The sequence below is a fragment of the Brachypodium distachyon genome, chromosome 1, assembly GCF_000005505.3.
Source record: "Brachypodium distachyon strain Bd21 chromosome 1, Brachypodium_distachyon_v3.0, whole genome shotgun sequence".
NCBI lineage: Eukaryota > Viridiplantae > Streptophyta > Magnoliopsida > Poales > Poaceae > Brachypodium > Brachypodium distachyon.
Window position 1 is genome coordinate 46,018,545 of NC_016131.3, and position 27,197 is coordinate 46,045,741.

At 41.4% G+C, this 27,197-nt stretch overlaps 1 protein-coding gene and 1 long non-coding RNA gene across 2 annotated transcripts; both read left to right on the forward strand.

The window, feature by feature from the left end:
- Positions 1 to 1,218: 1,218 nt before the first annotated feature.
- Positions 1,219 to 4,067, forward strand: LOC104581628. Its single transcript, XR_729671.3, has 2 exons — positions 1,219 to 1,911; positions 2,810 to 4,067. It is a non-coding gene; the product is annotated as an uncharacterized LOC104581628 (long non-coding RNA).
- A 5,349-nt stretch (positions 4,068 to 9,416) lies between these two features.
- LOC100827866 (CHD3-type chromatin-remodeling factor PICKLE) lies at positions 9,417 to 26,724 on the forward strand. Its single transcript, XM_003564151.4, has 31 exons — positions 9,417 to 9,937; positions 12,771 to 12,905; positions 12,992 to 13,146; positions 13,229 to 13,390; positions 13,984 to 14,201; positions 14,333 to 14,428; positions 14,513 to 14,649; positions 14,737 to 14,952; positions 15,059 to 15,166; positions 15,580 to 15,630; positions 15,863 to 15,962; positions 16,503 to 16,645; positions 16,727 to 16,830; positions 17,327 to 17,465; positions 17,552 to 17,721; positions 17,801 to 17,867; positions 17,962 to 18,087; positions 18,943 to 19,055; positions 19,591 to 19,669; positions 20,290 to 20,478; positions 21,029 to 21,179; positions 21,518 to 21,620; positions 21,875 to 21,949; positions 22,756 to 22,817; positions 22,888 to 22,961; positions 24,053 to 24,183; positions 24,839 to 24,968; positions 25,052 to 25,192; positions 25,292 to 25,412; positions 25,957 to 26,021; positions 26,128 to 26,724. The coding sequence occupies exons 1-31, from the start codon at positions 9,779 to 9,781 to the stop codon at positions 26,410 to 26,412; spliced, it is 4,005 nt and encodes a 1,334-aa protein (XP_003564199.1). The 5' UTR covers positions 9,417 to 9,778; the 3' UTR covers positions 26,413 to 26,724.
- Positions 26,725 to 27,197: the final 473 nt, after the last annotated feature.

Here is a 27,197-nt window from a genome sequence, read left to right on the forward strand (position 1 = left end):
GATCTACCAACCATCAGGTGAGAAAATAAATCATGGAATTGTTAAGGAAAATTGAACAAAATATTTTGACCTTGCAATTTGCTTCGAGGTTAGTTCCTCGGGTCTTCAATTGTTTTTGATTTGGACTGGTTCATCATATTTATCGGCGGCAACATCCTCTTCATCGGTCATGTATGTCCTTGTGCTCAACCGACTTCGCGGTTTCTTGGAGATTACTGTCCTGATTCAACAACATTTCGTGATGGGATCGGGTCATCGTCTTCGTCGGGTGCGATGCGTCCTTGCGCTCAATCTGCATGCAAGGAATGATCTTGTGTCGAACCTTCACATGCCCCCTTCCATGGTGTGATGAGAGGATTCTCCATGTGTGGTGTGCGTCCGCTTCTCCGCCTACAATGCACCAGATCCAATTCTAAGCTCACTCACATACAATTTTAGGAGAAAAAAAACTACTCCCTCTGTTTCATAATTCTTGTCTCAAATTTATCCCAAAATGGATGTATCTATTCTTAAAAAGCGTCTAGATACATGTAAGATTTCGACAAAAATTATGGAACGGAGTAAGTAGAACATTGCAACATACTTCACTTTCTCCATTCAAGCAGTCGCTTGCCATGCTTGGAGAATCCTCATGCAACCTCACATCGCACGGTGGAAGAGGGCACGTAAAGGTTCATCGCAAAATCATCCCTTCCAAGTAGATTGAGCGCAAGGAGGCATCATGGCCACAACCATTGCACTCGACGAAGATGATAACTCAATCTCATCATCAAATGACGTTGAATCTAGGCGGGAATCTCCAAGAACCCGAGTCGGTTGAGGACAAGGATGTGTCATGGCCACATACACCAAGACCCATGAAGAGGAAGTTATTGCTGGTGTATATGATGACCCGATACAAATGAAAACAATTGAAAATCCAGGTAACTAATATCAAAGCAAATTGCAAGGTTAGAAAACATTCATCCAGTTTTCCTTAGTAATTCCGTGATTTATTTTCTCAATCAATGGTTGGTACATCAAAACTTGGAACAGGTAAATAAGTACATCCCATAAACCGACAACAATTTCTAACATCCTTGACACTAAACACCACGATATTCCAGCCTTGTAATCAATAAGTACAATGGAATCACAAAATTACCATTTAAAAGATGAGAGGCAATAGAATTATATTTTCTACAACCAAAGATCTCTCTTTACAAACAAGTTCACAATTCATTTGAATGTTCTTTTGAAGTTCATAACTTATGTGCTCAATGTATGCTCGATGTTAAGAATCTAGAAAAGGTAAATACGTCCTGTCTTTACTCTTCTAAATAAGGCTTACATGTGGAACCAAACCTTGTGCCGCTAGATCTTCCTCTAAGTCGTCGTCACAAACCTCGCCTCCGTACGCCCGTCGGCCTCCTAGCCCATCCTCTTCTCCTAGACCTCGCTGCAGATCAGGCCTGGGCCTACCCTTCTCTTTTCCATACGCGGAAGACGCCTGGACCTGTGCCTGCTCTTCTCCCTCCTAGCCGCCGCTGCCTCCTTCTCGCATCGGGTCACCTGCCTGCCTGCTCCGGGCAGCGACGGCGGCGCTAGTGGCGACGGGCAAGGGGGTGGTGCGGGAGGTGTTGGGGAACGAGGTTGTGGACGAAGTGGACTAGCCCATCATCGACTACATCGCCAATGTCCTCGCTGACCTGGACTTCGACTTTGGCCCACCTGACGGCCACGGCATCTTCGAGTTTTTATTCAACGCATTGCTCACCAGCAGACAATCAGATTCTGCAGTGAATGGTGCAGTCAGGTGGATGCAGTCATGCAGACCAAGTGCATTCCCTCCCTACACGGAGTGGCTTCTGCCTCGGTAGCACAGCCTGCCCGATGGATAACTCCCCGAGCAGAAAGCACAGCGGGCCTGAGGTATTTTCTTTTAGAGGACTCTTAAAACTGTTGTGATTGGCATACATGTTTCTTTCATGATTCCTGGGCTCTGATTGGAGAATAAACTTACTCCTAACCAACAAATTGTAGCAGATTTGGAGCTAATTTGTCTCTTGTTCTTGAATCGCATGCAAATTATACCAGCACATTTGAGCTTTATTTTCTGAATGAAAACAGATCTTTAATTATGTCCATTTGGGGAAAGTAAAATTGAACATTGTGAGGGACTTTTTTTCTGAAAGAAAACTGATCATTATGCCCATTTGGGAAAGTAAGATTGAACTTTGTGATGGAGTTATGGAGTCAACTTCAAGGAGCTAAACTTGCAATCTGTCTGTATGCCAATTGTGAGTTTATTAATTGAGGTAGATAGTTTGAAAAGATGTCATTTTCATGCATTGCTTGACATTGCACTGCTTATCGTACCTATACCATGTTTGAATCATTTGAGGAATAAGGTTGGTTACTTGGTTAGACAAGCTCATTTCAGATCTCACGGTGTGTCTTGGCTATGAAAGAAGCATGAAAAAAACTGATGCAATGTTGTTATGATAATAAAAAGGATCTTAAGCAGCAGCCATCTTATGCTGTCTACACTCTACACTACCTTTTGGGAAAATTGGCAGCCCTCTAACTTTGATAACGTTGGTGCTGCATGAGTGAATCGAACTACCCTACCTCTGTACATGCCTATCCTCTTTTGAGATTTAATTAATATCCTGACTGGAGCTGCACTTGTGAATTGTGAGCCTGCCACATGTAAATGATTGTTTTCTTCCTTTTCCTCTCTGGACATACACATCTTTTCCATTCTTACAAAAAAGGAATAATAATGTTGCCTGCATTTACCAAAACAAAACTTGGGCTTATTTTTTAGGTCTACCATGACACTAGCTACAGCTGGATCATTTTGTAAATTTTGTGGCCTGGTGAATTAATTAGTGATTGGTTGACGGCCTATTCAAGTTACTAAAGATGGAAGATCCGTATAAAATATGCCTGATCTGAAAGACCCTCCTCCAGCAAGTAAAGAAACTCAGGTACCATGTTAATTTCTCATTCTTTGCCGTCATGTTCTAATTTCTTGCTATGTCCTGCCAGTTATGCTATGTTGAATGTATGACCCTTTCAGCTTAGCATTTCTTTCAACATTATGTGCATATTGCGGTACAAATATATATCTGGAATTGGTTTGTTTTCTTTAATTAGAAGAACATTTAGAATCAGTTGTTGCGAACATTTCTGTTAATGGTATTTTTCCAAATTAGTGTGTTGCTTTTCGTATTTTTGTTTAAGAGAATGCAAATCTGGGATCGCATTTGAAACTTAGAGATTAATAAATTGCAAAATTTGCCTCTGTTTAGGCCTGACTGATGCACTGTTCTATTTTGAAGATTTTTGCAGAATGACAGTTTCTCCAGAGATATCCAGAGATTATGTATTCACCCTTTCCATTTTTATTAAGCTAGACACACAATTTTCGTATCGTTGGTGCTCAGGAAGAGCATTTTCGTATGGTTTGTTCCATGGAGGCTCTGAGTTGATCGGTATCTTTTGTCCAGGTGCTCCTATCTAGATATGTGTGTAATGTGATCAGCGGCGCTTTTGATTTGCCATGTGGCTTCAGGTGTATAGAGAGGCATGTTTTCAGGTTTGGTGGAGCAATTTAGCAGGAGAAGAAAAACCGTCTTGGCTCAGGATTTCAGCTGTGTCTTGGGGCATTTGGAAAAGTAGAAATTGGTGGCCTCATGAACCAGTTGGGATTGTTCTCTGTTTTGTAGATGGATTTCTGACTGTAGTTTATTGCAATGGCACGAAAACGCACTGGACTTCTCGAATAGGTGGGACTTATATCTTAGCGGCAGGCGATGGGCACAGATATTTCAGCTGCTTTTGTTTTCTGATATCTACAAGGTGTGTTGTGGGAATTCTTTTCCTTGTTGGTGTGTTGCTATTGCTTTTATATGTTTGGGGCTAACTATAGCCTTTGAGCTTGGAGGTATTCGCCAAGCCATTTCAAGTCGAGTCGAGTTTCAATGTTTTGGAATATCATCGTACTATCTTTTCTATACACCTGAATTTTCACATGTATCATGTGCGGTAATCACCATTTATGGAAAGCAAAAGCAAAGTGATATTGATTACAGCCACATGTTTGTTCCACGCAAAAAACACATGCGTGAATTATGATACTAGCTTTTTATCAATGTATACAAGCTTGATTTTATTGTTCCGTAGCAACGGGCACCGTCCTATTAAAGAAAATAATTTTGGATATATATATTTCACACTGAGGCAACAAGATTTGCCATCTTGTAATCAATAAGTGGAATGCAACTATTCTATCCGTTCCATAATTCTTGTCTTAAATTTGCCTAAAAATGGATGTATCTATTTCTAAAAAATGTCTAGATATATGTAAGATTTCGACAAGAATTATGGAACGGAGGGAGTATTATTTTGTGCAATAGAGAAGCCTACAAAAGATTAATTTCTTAGGATAGTGGTTAGATCGTAAATCTTAAGAGCCACATACAGGAATTTAAGCATATGATAAGTGTGCAGTTGCAAAACCGGTATAATTGAATTCATGGACTTTCTCCCACTATGCCATGGCCGTTACTACTTCCTCTGTCCCCAAGGCAAGCATGATCTTGTACTAGTAACTAAATGTGAAGAAATTATATTATTCTACAACAAAGATCTTTATCCCTAAACAAGTCCATGAGTCATCGTTCCTTTTTCTAGTTCTTGATACATCTAATCTTGTTCTATACCATGCTTCTCTTCCAGAATTTCATGACATGCTCTATTTCTTAATCAAGCACGATTGTACTCGTCTAGGATTTTCCTAGATTACAGGTGAACCAAGCATTGGAGATTTTTATGATAACGACGTTTTGTGGCTTATCGTGGTTAGCTAAATCTTGTGGGTTATTTTGTGGGGTTTTATGAGATGGATTGTGGCTGCCATCTCGAGTTCTTATTTACCTTTCCATTGTTGAATTTTGATGTACTAAGATAAGATAATACTTAAGACCTTCATGTCTTTTGGGTTGTAATATGCTATTTGCTCTATGCATTTATTAGGACAGTAAAACTGTGCACTCTAGGAGCCCTCTTAGGCCATCAGTGCTTCAAGCCGTCAGGTTGGGTGACCAGATCATTTGTTTTGAGAATCACTTGTAACTTTTCTTAAGCTAAACGACCACGGTTTTTATTCCATAGACGAAAACAAATCCGATTGAACAGCCTCAATCAGAAAACCAAGGACATCAGTATAGAGAACAAACGAGCAATCTAAGGAGAGAGCGGCACAAGCACAAGCATGCGCCATCTTATTAGCAATTTTTCTAGAAAAAGACAACTTGAAACGACCCTGGAAGGAGGAGACCCACGGCTTCATCTCCCTGATGATCGGAGTACACAGTCTTATTCTTAACCTTGCTATCCCAAGCATTAACAATCGTCTGGCAGTCGGTCTCGATCACAGCATGAAGCCACCCTGCTGAATCGCCCAAGCCATCGCGTCCCAGCAAGCCATCAGTTCGACCACCATAGGGTCAGACACGTGAGTATATCTGCGACACTCCGCTTTGAGAAAAGCTCCTGCATCATGACGCATAACAACTCCTTTACCAGCAACACCCTTGTGTAAATCAATAGCACCATCATTGTTCATTTTAATCCAGCCAAGGCACGGCTTAGCCCACTTCTGACCTTCCTGCTCCCTCGGAACTATCTCCTGCGGAGGAACTCCACGGAGTTGAGGAATTTGGCCATAAGCTCCATGGGTTTCAAAGGGCACTTGTAACTTTATTCGGTCTCCAAAACTATTACTAGTGCAGTGCTTCGGATCGTAGATAAGAAATTACAAAGTAATCTCTACAGATAAGAATTACGATGAAACCTCTAGAAAACATTTCTCCATGGTATGAATTTTTGCAACACAAATTATTGTTCGGGTTTTCAGCAAAAAAACTGCGATTATACTGAAGCGGCACATTGCCACTCATACCCTTGCATGAACATGATTACGTTCAAAGGTTTCAAAAAGCCCCTTGAGTCGCTCATCTAAAAAGGTGAGAAGACATGAGCGTTGAACGTATTTTGACCAGTAATGATCCACTAAAAGTGCAGGTCATCGAACCACATGATTTCACCAGAACGACAGAGAAGGAATCTAATGTCACACAAGATCAAATCAATAAAAGCATCATGACATACTCGGAAACACTCATCAACATATGAGCGAATTTGCGAGGACGCAAACTCAAAATCCACAAAATCGGACACATCGAATCTGCGGTGAGTAAAACTATCTTGCCCCGTGGCACTATTCGATAGAAGAAGAATCATAGTACCTTTATTCTTAACGGCATTGCACTCGTCGCATAGCGTTGCCGATAAAGACCACATGACTCATTATGCTAAAAATTGGATACATCTAGGAGGAACCGAGAGTCCCCCCACCTAGCAATGCCAAGATGGCGGCAGGAAGTGAGGGAAGCCGACGAATCTGGACGAAAACGGTGCGACTTAGATCAAACCTTAATTTTTCTCCATCGTTGTCCTGGCGGCAACGAGAAAGTTCAGAACCAAGTGGCCGTCAGATGAAGAGTGTTAACTATATCTCGTAAGTGGGCCGAATTTCCTACTGCTACTCCGGTGGAAAACTAGATGGCTTGTATTTTTATTTATTTTTTGAGCTTTCGATGGCTTTGGTTAATTGGGCCTTTCTACCCGGACAAAACAGCCCACACAAATTTCCTAATAAGTCTGATTTATTCACGGCAAGCGTTTCTTCTTCGTTCGTTTGGCTGGCGCTGCGTATTCATGAAACTCTCGGCCGGTATAGGCACCCATACCCCTGTGGCTTTGTTTCCCGTCTTCCGCCAATGCCAGATTTGGGAGGTTCTTTTTGCCTGCACCGTGTTATTCCCAATCGATCTCATTTCCTCCCCCCTCGTTGCCCCACCGTCCGCAATTCTTCTCTTCGGGGCCTCCCAGATCTCACTGCCACCTAGATCCCGCCGCCCACTACTCCGTCCTCGCTTGACGTCCCCCTCCCTAGCCCGCTCCGCGGCTGCCACCCAGATCCCGCCGCCAACCACTCCGCCCTCGCTCGACGCCCCCCCTCCGCATCCGCTCCGACGTCGCCTCGATCTCGCCGCCACCCAGATCTCGCTGCCCACCATTCCGCCCCTCCCTCGTCCGCTCCGGGGCCGCCACCCAGATCCCACCGCCCTGCGCTCGCTCGACGCCCCCCTCCGCATCCGCTCCGGTGTTGCCCCGATCTTGCCACCACCCAGATCCCATCGCCCACCTGACTGCGACCCAGATCCCGCAGCCCACTACTCCGCCCTCGCTTGACGCCCCCCTCCACATCCACTCCAGCGTCGCCCCGATCTTGCAGCCACCCAGATCCCACCGCCCACCTGACAGCGACCCAGTCCGCCGCCCATCACTTCGCTCTGCTCGACACCCCCTTTCCTCGTCCGCTCTGGCACTGCTACCAAGATCCTACCGCCCACCCGATCTTGCCGCCACCCTGATCCCGCCGTCCACGACCCTGCCCTCGCTCAACGCCCCTATCCGCATCGGCTCCGGCACTGCTACCAAGATCCTACCGCCCACCCGATCTCGCCGCCACCCTGATCCCGCCGTCCACGACCCTGCCCTCGCTCAACGCCCCTATCTGCATCGGCTCCGGCGTCGCCCCGATCTCGCCGCCACCCAGATCCCATCGCCCACTTGACCGCGACCCAGATTACGCTGCCCACCGCTCCTCCCTCGCTCGACGTCCACCCCCGTGTCCGCTTCGACGCCGCCCCTGTCTTGCCGCCCACCCCGACCGCCACCCAGATTTCGCCGCCCACCACTCTGATCCCGCATTCTTCTCTCCGGCGCCTCCCTGATCTCGGCACCACTCGGATCCCGCATGCAGATGACCGATAGTTAGTTTTGGATCTGGATCTTGTGTTTTATTTAAAAAGGTATGTAGCCAACGTTTAGGTTTTTCTCCTAGCGTATCGTCGTTTGCGGGTGAGCTTCCAACCAGAATTGTTGTATCGTAGGTGGGAGAAGCTGTCACTAGCTATGCTTGGAGAATCCGTCCACAACCACATGTCGCACTGTGGAAGGAGGGATTGGAAAGGTCAAGACGAGGACATCCATACCAAGCAGATTGAGCGGAAGGACGTCATGGCCGACAAGGATGATGACTCGGTCCCAACACCATATGTCATGGGCGACTAAGAGGATAACTAGATCCCAACACAAGTTGTCAATGAATCAGGACATGGATATCCAAGCACCCGCAAAGTCAGTTGAGCGCAAGGACACCTCATGGCCGGATAGGAGGATAACTAGATCCCGACACCAACTGTCAATGAATAAGGACATGGACCTCCAAGCACCCGCAAAGTCAGTTGAGCACAAGGATGAGCCACGAGCACGTACAACACGGTCGGTGAAGAGGGCGCTAGCGCCGGTGAAGATGATGATCCAACCCCAGTCAAAACGATTGAAGACCCGGAGAGCCAATTTCAAATCAAATTGCAAGGTCAGAAATTGTTATCATCATTTTTTTCTTAGCAATTCAGTAATTTATTTTCTGGATTGATAGTATTTGGACGGACGGGGATACGGAACCGCTAGACCTGAATTCTTAGAACAACATCTAGGGTGTGTTTGGTGGCCTGAATCCATCCAGAAAATCTCTTTTCGTCCCACTTTTCCAACTCAGATTGTGTTTGTTAGCTCGGGTAGGACGTGTAGAGTTTAGCCCACCTCATACGAAAAATGGCCCTCAGCCTGGCCCAGTTGTGAAGCTCAAATTGAGCTTCACAACCCAGCCAAGCTGAGTCCATCCCGCAATCGATCTCGAGGGCCCACCATTTGCACCCCTAGACTTTCTTCAGTGCCCCTCATTTGCTCCCGAACGAGAACTCGTTCCTCCCCCTGGCCGTCGTCGCCCCCTCTTGGCCGCCCGCCGCCGCCCTCCCGCCCTCCTGGCCTCTGGCCGCCATCGCACCCACCCTCTTGGCCTCCGGCCGCGGCCGCCCTCCCGCCCTCCTGGCCTCCGGGCGCCGTCACCCCCTCCCCTCCCCATGCCTGAAGGTCGCCGTCCTCTCCATGGCTGAACTTTGGACCCGATTGTTTTTTTTTCTTTTTGTTTAGGGGCCTTTGTGTAAACGTTTTGGACTGCTACAATCTTAACCCATCATGCTACCAAACAAAGTATCAGTCCAACTTATCTCAACACATACGGGTTATCAAACACCACAAAAAATCTCAGACCAGCTTGTATGAGGTCGAATCATGCCTTAAACAAGAGAGTGATTCTGGGTTCATCCAGACCACCAAACACACCCCTAGCAAATGCATGGTTGAAGGGTGGATTGGGAATTGAAAATCCGGCGCCGCACTGTCAGTTCCAGTTCCAGGATTCCCTTCCCTGGCAGTGGCCGTTAGCGTTACCTCTCCTCTCCTCCGCGCCGCGCGTCCGTGTGCGTGTTTGCGTGGGAGCGCGCTCTCACCTCGCCGCGCTCGCGCCTCCTCAGGACCACGGCTGCGCTCCAAGCGCCTCCTCGATCGCTACCTTCCATTTTTGCGCCTTCCACTGCCACCTCACGCCCGCTGACGCCCCGCAGCGCAAGGGGTATAAATCCCCCCGATCCAGGCTCGCCCCTCCCAGAATCGCCAAACCCTAGCCTACGCGGAGGCGGCGGAACGGGAGTCTGAGCTGTTGGGGGAGGGAGCTTCAGCGGTGAGGCAGCGTGGGAGCGTCCAGCGAATTTGCTCCTGCCTGCCACCCTAGTGTTTGCTTTCCTGCGGCGGCGGGATGAGCAGCCTCGTGGAGCGGCTGCGCGTGCGGTCGGAGAAGCGGCCGCGCTACACGCTCGATGAGTCCGACGACGACCTCCCGCCGCTCGGCGCGAACGGGAAGGGCAGGGATCGGCCAGGCGACGCCCCGGCCCAGCAGATCGAGCGCGAGGACGCGGTACGGCCTGTTTTTTCATGTCCTGTTTGTTTCGAATTTTACCTATCTCTGAAGCTGCCAGTGAGTAACAGGGAATTGTCCTGTTAGGGCTAGATTGGTGGTTGGAGGATAGCGTGTTAAGCTTCGAATGGCTGAACTCTTGCTGATTTGGAGAGATTGCTCTGGGGATCTGGTGTAGAATAGGGGGTTTATTAGGGTAGCATGACTGACTGGTGCAGCATAAAGTTGATGGATGGCTTTGCTAGATGAGTTCATTGCTTGTCACTGTTTGGATATGACTTGTCAATTTAGTCTTGGTTTATTTGAAGTAGCTAGATACCACTACTTTTGGTATTTTGGAATTTTTTTTTGTTGGCGGGAGATGTCATTGAAATAGGTGCATCCCGACACCGACGTGGTGTCATCGTACGAGACATGTGGTTTAAAATTGTTGCTTTAGGCCGCCACGTGTCTATCTGAGTGAAAACTTCTTTAAGTGAAGGGATGATGCGGGTGTTCCGGAACGTCTTGGTGCAAATACTATGTTCTGCTATCGTTAATATATTAGCTATTAACTTGATATGTCTTGTTGAATTGATGTGTTTGGCACTCTAATCTGAAGCTTCAGTAAAGCTCGTTCATGGGTTAACCAGAAGACCGTTATTTGGCATCTTTTCATAGATTGAATTTTATTCATCGATGAAGGTCAAAATAGGGACCCAGTGACCAAAATTTCGTTGGAAGTGCAGAAGGGCAAGTATTTTGAGGAAAGCTTGAGATGCTGAAGGACATCTAATTTGAAACGAGAGTTACACCTTGTCCAAGACTGGAACCATGCCATGGTTTTATAGCATGGCTTTTAATACGTAACATCGGTTGCTATAATGATGCTACAACGTTGTCGGGCCTCGCGATAGACTCCGGCCTGTGGCGTCCGCCACATCTGCTGTGACATCGCTATGTCATCCAAACGACGAATTGAGCTCCGCCTGAGAAAATGCAATGCTACAGGCACAGCTGAACAGGGCAGACGCGGGAGAGGGAAAACATGGCGCACGTGGGATTAAAACGCAAGGCATGTGCGGGATTGAAAAAGCAAGGCGTGTGAGAGAGAGAGAGAGATCAGACGCGGGGGAGGCAAAATCGCAGAGCAGAGCGGGAGACGGAAAACATGGCGCCCAAGGAAGGAAAAGGCGAGGCGCGCGCGGGATGGAAAAAGCAAAGCGAGAGAGAGAGAGAGAGAGAGAGGGAGGGAGGGAGGGAGGGAAAAGCTGCGTGCTGGTGGGAAAAGAAAGAGCGCACGGGAAGAAAGCAGATTTGAGCCGCCTCATGTGAATCAGAGAGAGACGGAGAGGGAGAGGGAGAGGGAGAGAGAGCGGATTGGGGGGGGGGGACCTGGCAGCTGGCGGCGCCTTCTCCGAACTCCACGTCCGCAGATCTGCGCAAGCGCAGCGATGCTCCCTCCCCCCCCCAGGAGCTGATATTGATCTGTGTGCTGTGATTTAATCTGCCATCATACTAAGCTGGTGATGTGATTTGCCTGCCATACTAAGTATGTGTCTATGAATTTGTCTCGTCATATGCCATAAGCGTTATATGTTCTGAAGGGGGGGGGGGAGGGGGGCGTCGTCGCCAGCTCGCCATGCCGTTTAAAAAACTTTGTTTTATAGGTCTTGTTACATAGTTAGACTTGGAAGCTTGGATCCTTTTTAGAACATACAGTTACAAGCATCAGCTGGTTTGCTGTCTTGTGTATGATTCGCCCAGCCAGAATATCTCTACTATCTCAACTCAACAAGCAGATGAAAGAGAATGAAGAGAAGTTATATACTTGACTCTTGAATGTTCGAGGCTTGGTGTACAAATGGACAAGCACAAAATGAAACTGAATTGATAATACTTCCCTGTTGAATTAATATATTTTTGAACTCCACTGTTACTGGCCATGTATTTGAAGTAGTTTTATGCTATGTTACACGGTATGGGGATACGAATACGGGGATACGGATACGACGATACGGGAAAACGGAATTTTCTAAAAGTATAGTTACGGGGATACGGCGAGTATATGTATAAAATACTAAAAATAAACGCCGAGAGCTTATTGTTCTGTAACTGTGAGGTCGTGCGTATTGATGGTCTGGGCCCGTGTGATGTTTTTCTTGGACGTGCGTTATCCCAGGCAGTGTTCAGTTGCGATCCCAGCAGTTTTTTCTTTTGATCTTTTTTTTAATTCAAAAAACGAGAGAAATCACAGACTCACGGATCCCAGGCGTTTTTGCCGTATCCCCGTTTTTGGGCCGTATTCTGCATGGATACGGCTGGTATGGGCCATATTCTGCCATTCAGATATACCATATCTAGGTTTCCTGCATCAAGTTTAGCTTGAGATTGGTTGGCTTTCTACTGCTAGTATAGGATTTGAAATTTGAGCCAAATCAATCTTCCAGACGATCTCATGTGTGCTACTTTTTCTTTCTTTCTTGAACACATCTCATTGTACCACTGCCATGATTGTTTCAGTTTTAAAAGATCAAAGCAGTTTTATTTATGATTGCTCAAAATAAATACAGTTTTTTCTTGGTTCTATGTTTATCATAATTAGAAGAGTGAGTCATTTGCTCTTGTAAGAAAATTCATTAACTGAATTAATCCACTTGGTGTCTAAAAAAAGGAGAGAGCATTCATCATTTCCATCTTTAGTCTGTCCTCACTTGCTGATCTGTACTTTGCACCTTCCATATTCCGGATTCCTATTTGTTCATGTGATTACGTGTTTGTTAGTATCTCGTTTTTCAGTTTTTGGGGTCCTTTATTTATTTGTAATTCTGTATTTGCTTGTTTCTGTGTGCAGAAAGAAGACGCCTGCAGGAAATGTGGGCTCAATGAGAATCTTGTGTCATGTTCAACCTGCACATATGCATTTCACCGGAAATGTTTGACTCCTTGCCTAAATATCACATCTGATAAATGGAGTTGCCCTGAATGTGTATGTATTTCCTTCTTGATTCATTTTCTTTCACCTGATTGATACTGTTAGTATACATACGTAAACCCCTTGTTTGCCATTTTCAGGTAAGCCCACTTACAGAGATGGAGAAGATACTAGACTGCGAAACCACAAATGTTGTTCCTGGCAAGACTAGTTCTTCAGAGTCTGGATCAAAGAACAAACCTGTCAAGCGATATCTAATAAAATGGAAAGGATTATCCCACATTCACTGCACTTGGTAGTTACCTGCCTGTCCTGCTCAACAATTTTTTTTCGTACTGCCTTGCCTCTATGAACTGTTGACTTTCTTTATATATCAGGGTTACAGAAGATGAATACTTAGATGCTGCGAAGATGCACCCTCGGTTGAAAACTAGATTGAATAACTTTAATAAGCACTTTGAGCCAATAGATAAATCTGATGATGACTTTGCTGCAATTAGGCCTGATTGGACAACTGTTGACAGGGTCCTTTCTAGCAGGTATGGAGGTCAATTCGAATTAAGAGTTACTCCCTCCGTTACTAAATACTTGTCGTGGTTTTAGTGCAAATTTGTACTAAAACCACGACAAGTATTTAGGAACGGAGGGAGTACATAGATAAGGTTCAATAATAGTTGCCTTGTATTGTGGTGATAATAAATGTTGTTTTGGTCTGATATGTAGTTACTCTTAACATTATTTTGATTTTATAACCTAGCATGCCAGCCTTTTTTGGCGAATTAGCATATGCATGTAAGATTGTGTCAGGTAACTAGTTATTCAAGTTGTTATTCTGAAACGGAACTTCACTAATGTTGTTCATCCTGGGGATCAAGCAGTTGCCCAGTTATGAAATTGTTATGGGACAGTATCACTTTTATTGTGTATGTATCATTTGTTGTCGATAGTCAAATGATGGTACTCACATGGAAGACATTAGCATTCTTCAATTCATAGCGCTATTTCAGGGTAGTCTCAGTCATCTTATTGGCACTTTTTTATCTTCCTCCCATGCATCCATGAGTTTCCATTTAGCAAATTTTACCTGATATCTTGATAGTTTCCAACATTATTTTCTGTATTTTGTCAACAGAAAAAACTCCATTGGTGAAAGGGAGTACTATGTGAAATGGAAGGAGCTTACATATGATGACTGTACATGGGAAAATGAATCTGACATCTCGGTGTTCCAACCTCAGATCGAGCGCTTCAATGAGATTCAGTCCAGGCGTAAGAAGTCTATTGAAAAGAGCAAGAGTGCCAACCGAGAGATGCGTCATGTTGACGGGACCCCTGAGTTTCTTTCTGGTGGTATGCTGCTGCTAACCATGAATTACTCGTAGATATTAATTTTTTTTATTTACTTGACTGCAGATTTAATATCATATATATATATATATATATGGTTGTTCATTCTTGGAATCATCTTTTGGTTATTGAAGGAACACTACATCCGTATCAGCTTGAAGGATTAAACTTCTTACGTTATTCATGGTCCATTAATAAACGTGTCATCCTTGGTGACGAGATGGGTCTTGGTAAGATTTTTTTTATTATAAGAATGTGAATATGGATGAAATGTTGCATTGAGATCTGTAGTAACTGATGACAACAAAACGCAGGGAAAACAATACAAAGTATTGCTTTTCTGGCCTCTGTGTCTGAAGACAATTTTGGTCCTCATCTAGTTGTTGCTCCGCTCTCTACCTTGAGAAATTGGGAGCGTGAATTTGCAACTTGGGCACCTCAAATGAATGTTGTACGTGGCTTGACCTAATTTGAAATCCATTATGTATGTATTTCAGACAGATCTAGTTCTTCATACTTCTCTCCATTTGTTTGTCAGGTGATGTATTCTGGATCTTCAGCTGCTCGGGAAAATATTAGGAAGTATGAATTTTACTTCCCCAAAGATAAACCTAAGAAGCTTAAGAAAAAGAAATCATCTTCATCTAATGATGAAAAGAAGCAGTCAAGAATAAAATTTGATGTTCTCTTGACATCTTATGAGATGATTAACATGGACTCTGCTGTTCTGAAAACTATAGAATGGGAATGCATGGTACTTCTGTCTCATCACCTCTGTTTTTCTATTCATTTTCTGGAAAATATCTGTTACACTCTTGAGTTTTCACTGACTTGTCCAAATCATTAATGTTCCACCACAGATTGTGGATGAGGGGCATCGGTTGAAGAACAAAGATTCTAAGTTGTTCGGTCTTCTTAAAGATTATCCTACTCAACACCGTGTTCTCTTAACGGGCACCCCAGTTCAGGTTAGTGCCATACATTTTATTGGCTGAAACCACTATGTTGTATTTCTCCTGCTTTATGGAAAAGTATGGTACGCGATGTGGATGGTACGCAAGATCTGCCTACTCAACCACGACTAGATTTACTACCTTGACATCCACAGTCCGCAGCTCCATTTGTCCGCAATCCAATGGCTAGGGTGATAGGGTCAACATTTTCATATTTTCGGCAATCTGTCCATTTTCACCTGATATGTTCCTATATAAATAGCAAAATTAATTTATATTCAGGTCTCATACTATTTGTTTATGCTATTTTCCCACTTGAAAACCTTCTTGGCGTATGCTATTTCCTCCGTTGTACTGATTTATTGTTTCCCAATGACTTTGCACTATGCATTTAAACTTGATATCTTCTTTTCTCTTCTCTTCTCCAGAATAACCTGGACGAACTTTTCATGCTGATGCACTTCCTTGAGGGTGAAACTGTAAGATGTCCTTCTTGGATGATATTTTACTTACTCTACTATTCTTATCATGGCACTGTAACTCATTAAGCCTTCTTCATGTGTCCTACTTTATGTTGTCTCGATTTTATTGTGGTCCTTGGTAGACACTTTCCTAGCTTTTAGCACATTCTGATGGACCAATATTTTACTCTCCTGTTGCATTAAATGTTCCATTCTATGCTTCTATATGTAATGTTACTTATGTTTGCAGTTTGGGAGTATAGCTGATCTCCAAGAAGAGTTTAAGGATATAAACCAAGACAAGCAAGTTGAGAAGCTCCATGGAATGCTGAAGCCACACCTTCTTCGGAGTATGAATATATTTACTCTTTTATTTCTGCTAGGCGTACGGTTTTGCCTATATGATTTAAATGATATGTAAAGGGTTTTAGTGTCATGACATTTGAGCTGCCAATGATGTCTGAAGACAGAACGTTTCTCTGCTTAAGCTTGTAATATTCTGAATAACGTATCTAAGTCGTAGCTAAACTTTACACATATTCAGATGTAATTTTCATATCACGAAAATTCACAATGTTATTTGCATATTCATGTAATATGCACGCATGATCTAACAAAAATGATAGTAAGTACATGTAAACAACTGCAGAAGTAGGTATATCATCAAAATTCTGATTGATTTCTATCTTGAAATTTATGTGTACAATGCACCCTGGTTCTTCCACTCTCTTGTTACTGTGGGCATCAAATGTTACATGAGTTGCAGTATATCCTGAGTACAATTGATCGGGTAAACTCAAAAGGCTGCTGATAGTAAGATGTAGATCGAGTTACGTTTCAGTTTTTGACGGGACATAATGTTAACCTTGTTTCCTACGTGGTACAAATAGGATTCAAGAAAGATGTTATGAAGGACCTTCCTCCAAAAAAGGAGCTTATTTTGCGAGTTGAGTTGACAAGCAAGCAGAAAGAATACTACAAGGCAATTCTCACCAAGAATTATGCAGTGTTATCTCGTCGCGGTGGTGGACATGTAATATTTATATTTTAATTTCCATGTTATGGTTTGTATCAGCCTGTTTGAGATTGATAATTCTTTGTTATCTGATTCTAGGTTTCCCTAATAAATGTTGTAATGGAGCTGCGCAAACTTTGTTGCCATGGATTCATGACGGATGAACCTGATACTGATCCTGAAAGCCCAGAGGAAGGATTAAGGTGCTCCGTTTGATTGTTTCTTGAAGTCTGCATTTTTTATTTTTTGTGTTGTTTTACTTTTTCTTTGCTGTTGGGCAGAGTAGTTCGAACTTCGTTCTGTTTGTTTTGCACTATTCGTGGTAAACCTTTTGAGTTGTTTGCTATTGTTCTTTTACGTACTGTGCTTGCACAACTGGAGACACAGTGTCTATTACTCATATATTTTTGTTGCACACATAGAAAATATATATGCAGTTGGAATTTTCCAATCATCTTTTTGGCTGCAACAATCATCGTGTCTATAGTTATCTTATATTCCAGGTAGAGTAAAGCCGCTGTATCCCTCTGCTAGAATGCTCATATGATGTTATTTATTAACTAATGTTCCTTCTAAATGGTCCTAGTTAAATAGATTGATCTGTCGAGTTTCTATATCTTCCATGTCTGAGTAAATCTACCAATTGAAATTTACATTTTATATAACATGAACATTGTTCTGGTTTCCTTCATTTTGTAGGAGGCTTTTAGATTGTTCTGGAAAGATGCAGCTGTTGGATAAGATGATGGTGAAGCTGAAAGAGCAGGGTCACAGGGTCCTTATCTATTCACAGTTCCAGCATATGTTGGACTTACTGGAGGATTATTTGAGCTACAGGGTATTTAACCGTCTTCCAGTGGTAATAATTGTTAGTTACGCAGGCTCATATATCTCATGTACTGTATTTTACACCACTTGTTTTAGAATTGGAGCTATGAACGTATCGATGGCAAGATAGGTGGCGCTGAAAGGCAGATACGAATAGATCGCTTCAATGCTAAGAATTCTACCAAGTTTTGCTTCCTCCTTTCTACCAGAGCTGGTGGCCTGGGTATAAATTTGGCGACGGCTGATACTGTAATTATCTACGACAGGTGACTTATCTTCTTGTTTGAACAAATCAGAGTTTGTGTTTTTACTTTTCTGTAACCTATATCTTCTGTTTACATACAGTGATTGGAACCCACATGCGGATTTACAAGCCATGGCAAGAGCTCATCGATTAGGGCAGACTAACAAGGTATTTTACCTCAACATGTTATGCTCTATGGAAATGCTGATCTTTTTGTGTGCGGGTTCTTAACGGTCGCCTTTTTAATCGTTTCCCCCCGCAGGTTATGATATATAGACTTGTTTGTAAAGGTACAATCGAGGAGCGAATGATGCAGCTTACAAAGAAAAAGATGGTATTGGAGCACTTAGTAGTTGGTAGACTCACAAAGGCTAGTAATGTGAATCAGGTAATTGTGTGGATTGCCATTCTAATGGTTTGCAGGTTTAAGAAGCATTTGTAGAGCTTTTATGGTTTTAACTAGATGCAGGTTCATGTTTATGGCATCATACATTGAGTAATTACATTTTACTGGACTGAAATGCAGAATCAGTCATGTTTTCTTTTATGGTGCATGTAGCAGCTGGTTTCTATCGCGATTGTTGCTTTGTATTACATTTTGCATGGCTTGCAAGCTTTGACGCCTTGTGCTACAGTTTATTATTAAGCTCATTTAGATGTAACCTTTCATGATATAAAAAAACAGCTTATGTTTAACAAGTACTCTCTCTGTTCCTAAATATAAGATGTTTTAGCTTTCTCCTAAGTCAAACGTCTTAAAGTTTGACCAAGTTTATAGAAAAATCTACCAACATCTACAACTAGAAATTTTTTTAGTAAATTCATCATGATATATATCTTTATAGCATACTTATTTGATATTGTAGATATTAGTAAAAAATTCTATAAACTTGGTCAAAACTTAAGAAGTTTGACTTAGGACAAAGCTAAAACATCTTGTATTTAGGAACGGATGTAGTAGCTTCTGGTTAAGCGTTTTTTGGCCATGCCCGTGGCATACAATTTTGATTTAAATCTTTGGTTTCTTATTAGCTACTACTTGACACGGATTGTTGAAGTTTCTATTGTTTTGTTTCAAAATCTTTGTAGATGTAGCTAGCTGGTGTGGGTGCTCACAAAAATAGACTTAAGTTTCTTTGTGCAATGTTAATTTATGGAACCGAGTCCTCTGTTTACCATTTTGCTAGGTGTTGTATCTATTTTAAATGGTAAGTAAGAATCATTAATCTGTGTCCTTTTTCAGGAGGAGTTAGATGATATTATAAGGCATGGGTCAAAAGAGCTTTTTGATGATGATAATGATGATGAAGCTGGAAAATCTCTTCAAATACATTATGACGACACTTTAATAGATAAGTAAGCACTTTCTTTATTCTGAAAACATAAAATGGTGTGGATAGTGTTCGATATGTTCATAAATCTGGCCAAATTTTGTGCTCAAGCATCGTGTTGAAGGGCCAAAATTCATAATTTAGGTCATCCTCTAAACAAGTAGAAATTCAGCAAAACGATCAATCATTCAATCATATTTTTCATCTGAATTTCCTGGCACTTTCGTCCTATTTAGAGTTATCTAGTTTGTAAAAAAGTTCCTATGTTCTAGACTATGGATGCATTTGGATCCAAAAGGTAGTGTACATCTAGCATGGCCGGAGAGGTATTGTGTTTTAGCACAGTTAAAATCTTGCTTTGCCAGGTGAGAGAGGTAGTTGAGGCCAAAAATACCTAGCACACAATCCCGTAGTTGTCTACACCTCTTGGCTGAACAACCAATGTAGAGGCAATAACCAAACAGGACCTATATGACATTGTTTCTGTTTTAAAAATGAATTTGTGGTGTTTTGAACTACTTTATCTTTACATAGTAAGAGTGTTGTTACTGGCCTCACAGTTTATTGGATCGTGACCAAGTTGACGCGGAAGAAGTTTTGGAAGACGAAGAAGATGATGAATTTCTAAAAGGATTCAAGGTACGAAGGTCTTATTTCATTATAAAGAGTTCTTTTATTGCAGACACAACTCCTAAAACCTGTCATAACACCATCAAGCCCCAAACCACCATGGCGAACTTGTTCCTTTTAAATTATTTGGTGTAATTTATACCACTTATTTTAGTTGGAAAAATTACACGTTAACCTCTAAACTCTGCAAATTCCTGAGTTTCAACCGTGAAATACTTACATGGTCTAACTTTTAGCCCTGAACTGTCAATATCGGTGTGATTAGCCCTCACCTCTAGACCTCTCTGGAGGTGTCTGATGTGGCAGTTCAGTAAGCAAATTTATTAAGAGACGGCACAGTAGTCAGCACTAAATGTATCCATTGAGCAAAAAATAAACATAGAAATTGGAGAAGGTTGGGCTAGTAAGTCAGCAAATAATATGCACAAGTTTTTTGATGGTGTGTTTATATTCTTTCGTGCCAAAAGTGTTATGCTACTTGCAGGTTATTAAATTTTTACATCTTCTTTAATTTATGGTTTAAATGCCACATTATGCAACTATATTGCATCACATTTTTTCCCACTCATGTTCTGATTTTTTTGGGCATATTCTGTGCAGTACTAATTTCTCGTGTTACCATGTGCCAGGTGGCAAACTTCGAGTACATAGATGAGGCAAAGGCTTTAGCAGCAAAGGAGGAGGCACGCAGAAAGGCCGAAGCTGAAGCTGCATCCAGTAAAGCAAACTATTGGGATGAATTACTGAAAGACAGATACGTTGAACAAAATGTAGAAGAACACACTGCTATGGGAAAAGGAAAAAGAAGCCGTAAACAGGTAACCACTTCTATCTCTGTCGTAGCCTCATTGACCTTTTTTTTCCGTAGATCTGCATTCTTGATTTTACAATAATTTAAATGTGCCAAAGGGAAAAAAACTTACTGAAATCTTGCATCTGTTTAAGACTTTTTTAGTTTTTGAATTATAGGTTGTGGTGCTACATCTATATAAGCAGAACAATATATGTGTCAGTTCTGATTGTAGTTACATTTTTTAGGATGTTGGTTTGGTTCAGCCCTTGGCTGTGTCTGTAAACGGTTTCGGTTCTTCTCTCTCTCCAACCTGTTGATACTTGATACCTTTTGTATTTATTCCTCCATAGCATGATAGGTGGTGTTTTGCTTCGTATACCCTGAACAAAGAGGATTTTTTTGGCCTACTTAGAAATATGGCGTACTGCTTTTCCAAAACTATCATTTCTTCTTTTTGAGAAACGCATGAATTTTATATTAGATGCTATTTTGAATAAATCAGTATTACCGAGCATATGTACTTTGAGTAATGAAAAACATTAACGAGCCTGTTTTCGTTCTTGCATCATGTGTAGATGGCTGCTGCTGATGAGGATGACATTACTGGCCTGCATGAAAGTTCTGAAGATGAGGATTACTCCTATGACGATGATGTGTCGGATAATGACACAAATTTACAAGGAAATATTTCTGGGAGGAGGGGTCAATATGCTAAGAAAAACTCACGTAATAAAATTTGTAGAGTACATTCTGTGTTATCATGTACTCCCTCCATTTCACAAAGAATGGCACGCACGCATTTTAAGATTTTGCTTTGACCAACAATTAGACTAATGACTTGAGGCTTATGTGTTACAAAAATTATATCATTGGATTCGTATTTCAAAAACCTTTCCAATGATATAAAATTTCTAACATAGAATCTACATACAATTGGTCTAATCGTTGGTCAAAGTTCGACCTCGAAAAGCGTGGGCACCATTCTTTGTGAAATGGAGGGAGTATTATTTTTGCTACTTTATGAATATTATTAATTTTATTTACCTTTAATATATCTTCACTAGGTAATGTCGATTCACTCCCTTTGATGGAGGGTGAAGGACGCTCTTTAAGAGTTTATGGATTCAATCAAATACAACGAACCCAATTCCTACAGACACTCATGAGGTTAGCTGGAATCTGCACTCATGACAGTGAAATTTGGGAAACTGGAAGTTTTTTTACTTTTATAGTCATTGAGATGGCATGGCTTTCTCTTTATTTTTTTGCTTCTAACAGTTAATTTTGTTCCCCAAATAAGTTTCTTTTTGGTCCACTGTTATGTGTTCTTTCTAATCTCAATAGCAATACATATTAACAGAACATTAATGCATGTTTTTCTTGTCTTTCATGGTGGTGGTTTGCCCCATTCAACTTTGCAGGTATGGTTTTCAGAACTATGATTGGAAAGAGTATCTTCCTCGATTGAAGGGGAAAAGTCTCGAGGAAATTCAGAAGTATGCCAAGTTTTCTGTCCCAGTTATTTCATGCAAAACGTATTTGTTGCCAGAATATAATGGGGGTTCTTATCAGCATAAGTTGGACTAATATCTGTTATGTAATCGTTAAATGTCCTTTTCTATTTCTTAATTGGGCTTGTGTGAGGAAATCAAACAATTATGAAAAAAATATAAAAATGTGTTCTGTTCACTTGGTATATGTTGACTTGATTCTTGATTTCTCTTCCGCAGTCAACCATGTATATACAAACGCAAACCTTTAAACATTATTTCGATGGGTGTCGGAAGCTGAAGTGTCTGTCATCGTATTGCATAGTTAGTTTAGTGAGTTACTGACCTTTACTCCAGATACAGGGCATCACAAAAGGTTGTGTTGCAATTCTTTGTCCATAGGTGTTATTTCTGTAATAATGTTGATGTCGGTACTGGACAGTATAATTTTCTTTTTTGACATTTGAGCACAAACGTGTGCTCTAATGTTCCTATGGAATGGAGTGTCCTACAGTGCAATCAATGTTTACTTTCTGTGCTTGGAGTCTGGCTTTCATGATCTGCTTTCTGTAAACTCTTTTACAAAAACCTTGGATGAGCATGCATAGATAATTGTAAGCAGAGACACCTTAGATGTTATTGTGCAAAACAAACAAGAGGGCACAAGGAATCTTAAGTTTAGCATTCTCTCTTTAAAAATATTAACTGGATAATAGTATCCTAACCCAGTTTTGCTCCCTCTTATTTGTTCTTTTTAGTTTATACATTAATTGTTTATGTAATTTGGTGCCTATTCATTTTGGTTCTTGTAGATATGCTGAGCTTGTCATGGCCCATCTTGTAGAGGACATGAATGAGTCAACAACATATGCAGGTATATGTCGTTTAGTGCCAAATTGATTCATTTTCGTTTATGTTTTTTAATCCCATATGCATGAATGTAGATGGTGTGCCAAAGGAAATGCGTAATGATGAGACATTGGTCAGGCTAGCCAAAATATCACTTCTGGAGGAGAAGGTATATGTTTACAATAACACCTACTATGTGCTCAGCTTGACTTGGTGACGCTTTGCTTGTATTGTTCTGGTTACTTCCAAACTTGCTTTCTTTTGGAGTATCTCTGGTATTGCATTACTGAAACTGAAGCTGTTTTTGTTATCTTTTTGTGTTAAACAAGCCCCGTTAGTTCAACAGTAATATGATTCCTGTTTATGGTTTAAACAGCAGGATTTCACATAATTTCAGGTGTTACACCAGTGTAACTACGTAGTATAACGAATGCCCTCTGCTCACTGGCAATGCCAAATATGTTTCTACATCCTTATACGGTGACTCTTGACATTGTTGTTTAGGTTACATTAGAGTTCTCCCTATTTAGTTTTAAATTATGTCTGTCAACTATGTTCTATAATTTTTATTATGTATGCGTCCCAGTTGGTATTGGCAATTTGATATCTAACCATTCATAAAGTTTAGAAATTGATGACTCCCTAAAGCTCATTAGTTGATTTGTTCGTGCACAAACGCAGTTCTGCCACGAGTTCTATAGGATTCTAGTGAGGGCTCCACCACCAGTCAAACTGCTTGTGTCCAGTTTTCGTTAACCGGGTTTCGCTTCACCTGCTCTAAAAAACTAAACCCCTCCTTTAAAGCCATCTTCTACATGCAAACACGTCCTTAGTAAGAAAACTGCAGGGGAAGCTCTGACAATATAAACAGGAACCTAATTTTGCGTCCGGAGGACTTGAACCTAGGTTCCTAGGTTGTGCGATTGTACCCCACCAACCAAGTGAGCTAGACGTATGATTGCATATAGTTTATTTCTCAGATTTTAAATCTACAAATCAGAATTGTCAACTTTATGGGGAAAAGGAGTCTTGTTGGGTTTAGCAGACAAACCATGTGCATATGTTGGAACCGAAATTCAATAGTTTGCCTTATTTATTTTTGAAGTGGGAGCATTCTTAATTTTACTTTGGAGGCCAGTTAATTGTGTGATTTCTTGGATTGCTGCCCCTTGCAGAATTTAATGATAATATTTGCTTCAATATGATTTTATTGTTAGTGATGTAGGTAACATTTCAACACTGCTGTTTTTGTGGTTCCAGGTGGCTGCCATGGAACAAGGAAAAATTACAAAACTGCTTCCCAACTATTTGCTGTATGAATTCCCTAGCTTATCTAGTGGAAGAATATGGAATGGGGAACATGATCTACTGTTACTGAAAGCATTAATAAAGTAAGCATCCATTTTATATGTTCATTTTGTTGCCATGAGCGCCGTTCAATTTCCCCTTTTCTCATGTAACTAGCTAATTGGCCTGAGCAAGTTTTGCGGTTAGATTAATTCTTTGAAGAATATGGACTTTGCTCAATGTTATGAGACCTGGCCAGGTTACCGCTCGGGCTGCATTCTTCATTTAAATGCTTACATACATGTGGCGAGTACGAAAGGGAGCCATGGACATACACCATAAAGAACTACATCATTAATATAGTTTTGTTTTAATTGGCTGTTTTCCTCGTATAATTCCGTTCACTCAAAAAAACATAACTGGTCATGAGTGAAGTTGGATAGCCTGTATAGCTTTGTGCTTCAGCCTTTGCAGTTTCTAAGTGCGAAACAAAGTGGGTTCCTTTTTTGTGTAACTTATAACTTCTGTTCCATGCCGCAAAGAAAGTTTGTGTGGTCTAGCTAGTTGATTTATATTTTCTCTTGTTATTATAAATCCTATAGGAATCATATTTTCTTAACTGATTTAATGATTAAAGTAGGAATTTGAGACCCTCGAAGTAAAGGAGTTGTTTTTATATCAGTGCTATTTTGCTTATGTTTTAATAATGACTAATGCATTCTTTATCTAAGTTACTGATATTTGTTTTTCTCTCATTAGGCATGGATATGCAAGGTGGCAATACATATCAGATGACAGAGATAATGGGCTGTTTGAAGCTGCTCGACAGGAGCTGAATCTTCCTTCTGCTAATGAATTAATTAGTTCTCAGTCAAACAATGATACAAATGTTAGTATGTGCACATTATTATTTTTCTAACTAAATTCTGAAGTCTGTGAGACATTAGATTATTTATTCTATGTTTTTTCCAGGGAAATCTAGAAAGCGCGCAGGAAGTCCAGGCAAACCCGTCTAGCTTGTCTCAGTACAGGGACATCCAGAAAAAGATTGTTGAGTTTATAAGAAAGAGATACCACATTCTGGAGAAATGCTTGGACACTGAATATGCTGTGGTATGGCGTGCGGTCTCTTTCTTAAACACACACCAAGACTATTGATATAGGATCTTTGTTGTGCAACAGTTATTGAAGTCATATCTTTTGGTTTCGCAGAGAAAAACAAAAACCCCTGTTCCTGATGATCTTACTGAACAAAATGTTCCTGGGGGACATGGCCCATCTGTTCCAGATATCAGTGAAGTGTCGAGAGAACTTCCCCCTCTCGTACCAATTTGTAAGTGATCTCATTCTCTCTCTTTTTTTATCCATGTGAGCACACAGACAGGCTGGTTGGCATGTTTCTTTATTTCTCACATGTATCCTAAGGTTTGTATGTACTTTTCTGCCTGCACATGTGCCACTCTTGATATTGCGTGAAAACTTGATCACCGGAAGGGCAACTGAAATTTGGAAAGAACCATACTGCAGCAATGTGATATGAGCCAGTCAGTGGAAATGGTCCACAGTGACGGATTCCGTTGTTAGGCTTATAACAGCGATATGAGGCTCAGTTGAATAACTGTTTGGGCACTAGCTGACTACAGTAGTATTTGAATTCAGTTCTCTTGATAGTGTTCTTAATCTCTAGCCTTCTATGTCACTGGATTTGTGGCAACTTTGCTTACAGCTCTAATGGTTGTACTTAAATGGAGGCTGTAAAAGAAGGCACATTATCATTATAGAACAAATATGAAGGTTTATCTTTGCCTAATTGTATTTTATTTGTATTGCATATTTTGTGATGCTTGTTTATTAGTTAACGGCGTCCCTCTTTCCAGCTGCCAAAGAAGTGGTTTCTGATGGCGCAATTGATCAATCTCAAGTTCCCCATCTGTACAACAAGGTACCTAATGAGCCAAATTTTCATGAGCTAATGATTAGTGTTGTTTATTTCCTTTTACCCTGTCCAAAGTGTAGTCCCCATGACTGGACACTATCAATGTTTGCAGATGTGCTCTGTGCTTGAAGATAGCGGCGTACATGCACTCAATTCATTCTTTGGTGACAAAGCAGCTTCTTCTAGTTTAGCCAATAGCCTCCATCAGTTTGAAACCGTGTGCGAGGATGTTGATCGGATCTTGAGAGTCCAAGAAAATGGTACCTCCTGCAGAGACCAAGTGCAAGATGCTAATGTCGAAGAAGCTACGCCCCCACATGATCCGGTCACCCAGGCAGCGAATGGTGATGGGCCTTCAACTGTTGAGCCGGAGGACAAAATGGATCTCGATGGATGATGTGTCGGAACGAAGAAGATATGGAAATCCCTTTAGTTTTGCTAAATTGGTTCTAGTTTGCCATGTCTCAACTCTAAACTAGGCGCCCAGGACATTACCTGTTGCTTCTAACTCTTGCCGTCAGACAATGTTTTTTTAGAAAATGTGCCGTCAGACAATGTACTAATCAAGTTTTCTTTGCTCGTGCCGTATGCTTACTGGTTGTAACTTAAATCCCGACCGTCGATCTGGGGGTGCACCTTATGTTGTACTCCCTCCGTCCCATATATATTAAGTGACTTTCTCTTACATGTATCTAAACGTATTTTAATATATAAATACATCTATATTTAAACAAACAATCACTACTCCCTTTTATCCATAAAAAGTGTCGTTCACCTAAGTACAAAATTTGTACTAGCTTAGTATAAAATGGATGACATTTTTTTGAATCGGAGGGAGTAGATGACTGTTCGTTGACGAGGATTTGAGGTAGGCTCTCTTCGCAATCCGAAAGTTAAAAGATGCTATGCTAATATGCAAATAACACAAACTTTATGTTTTTGGGCTTTGATATGTCGATAGAGATTTAAGGTTTTATATATATATATACTCTCTGATTCTAAATTCTTGAGTCAAATTTGCCCAAATATTAATATATCTATTCTTAAAAAGCGTCTAGATACATGTAATATTTCGACAACAATTTAGGATCGGAGGGAGTAATAAAAAAGCGACTGAGAAACAGCCAAATTTATATGTATAAATTGGTTGCGACATTTAAATTCTTTGTTACATGTCTTATT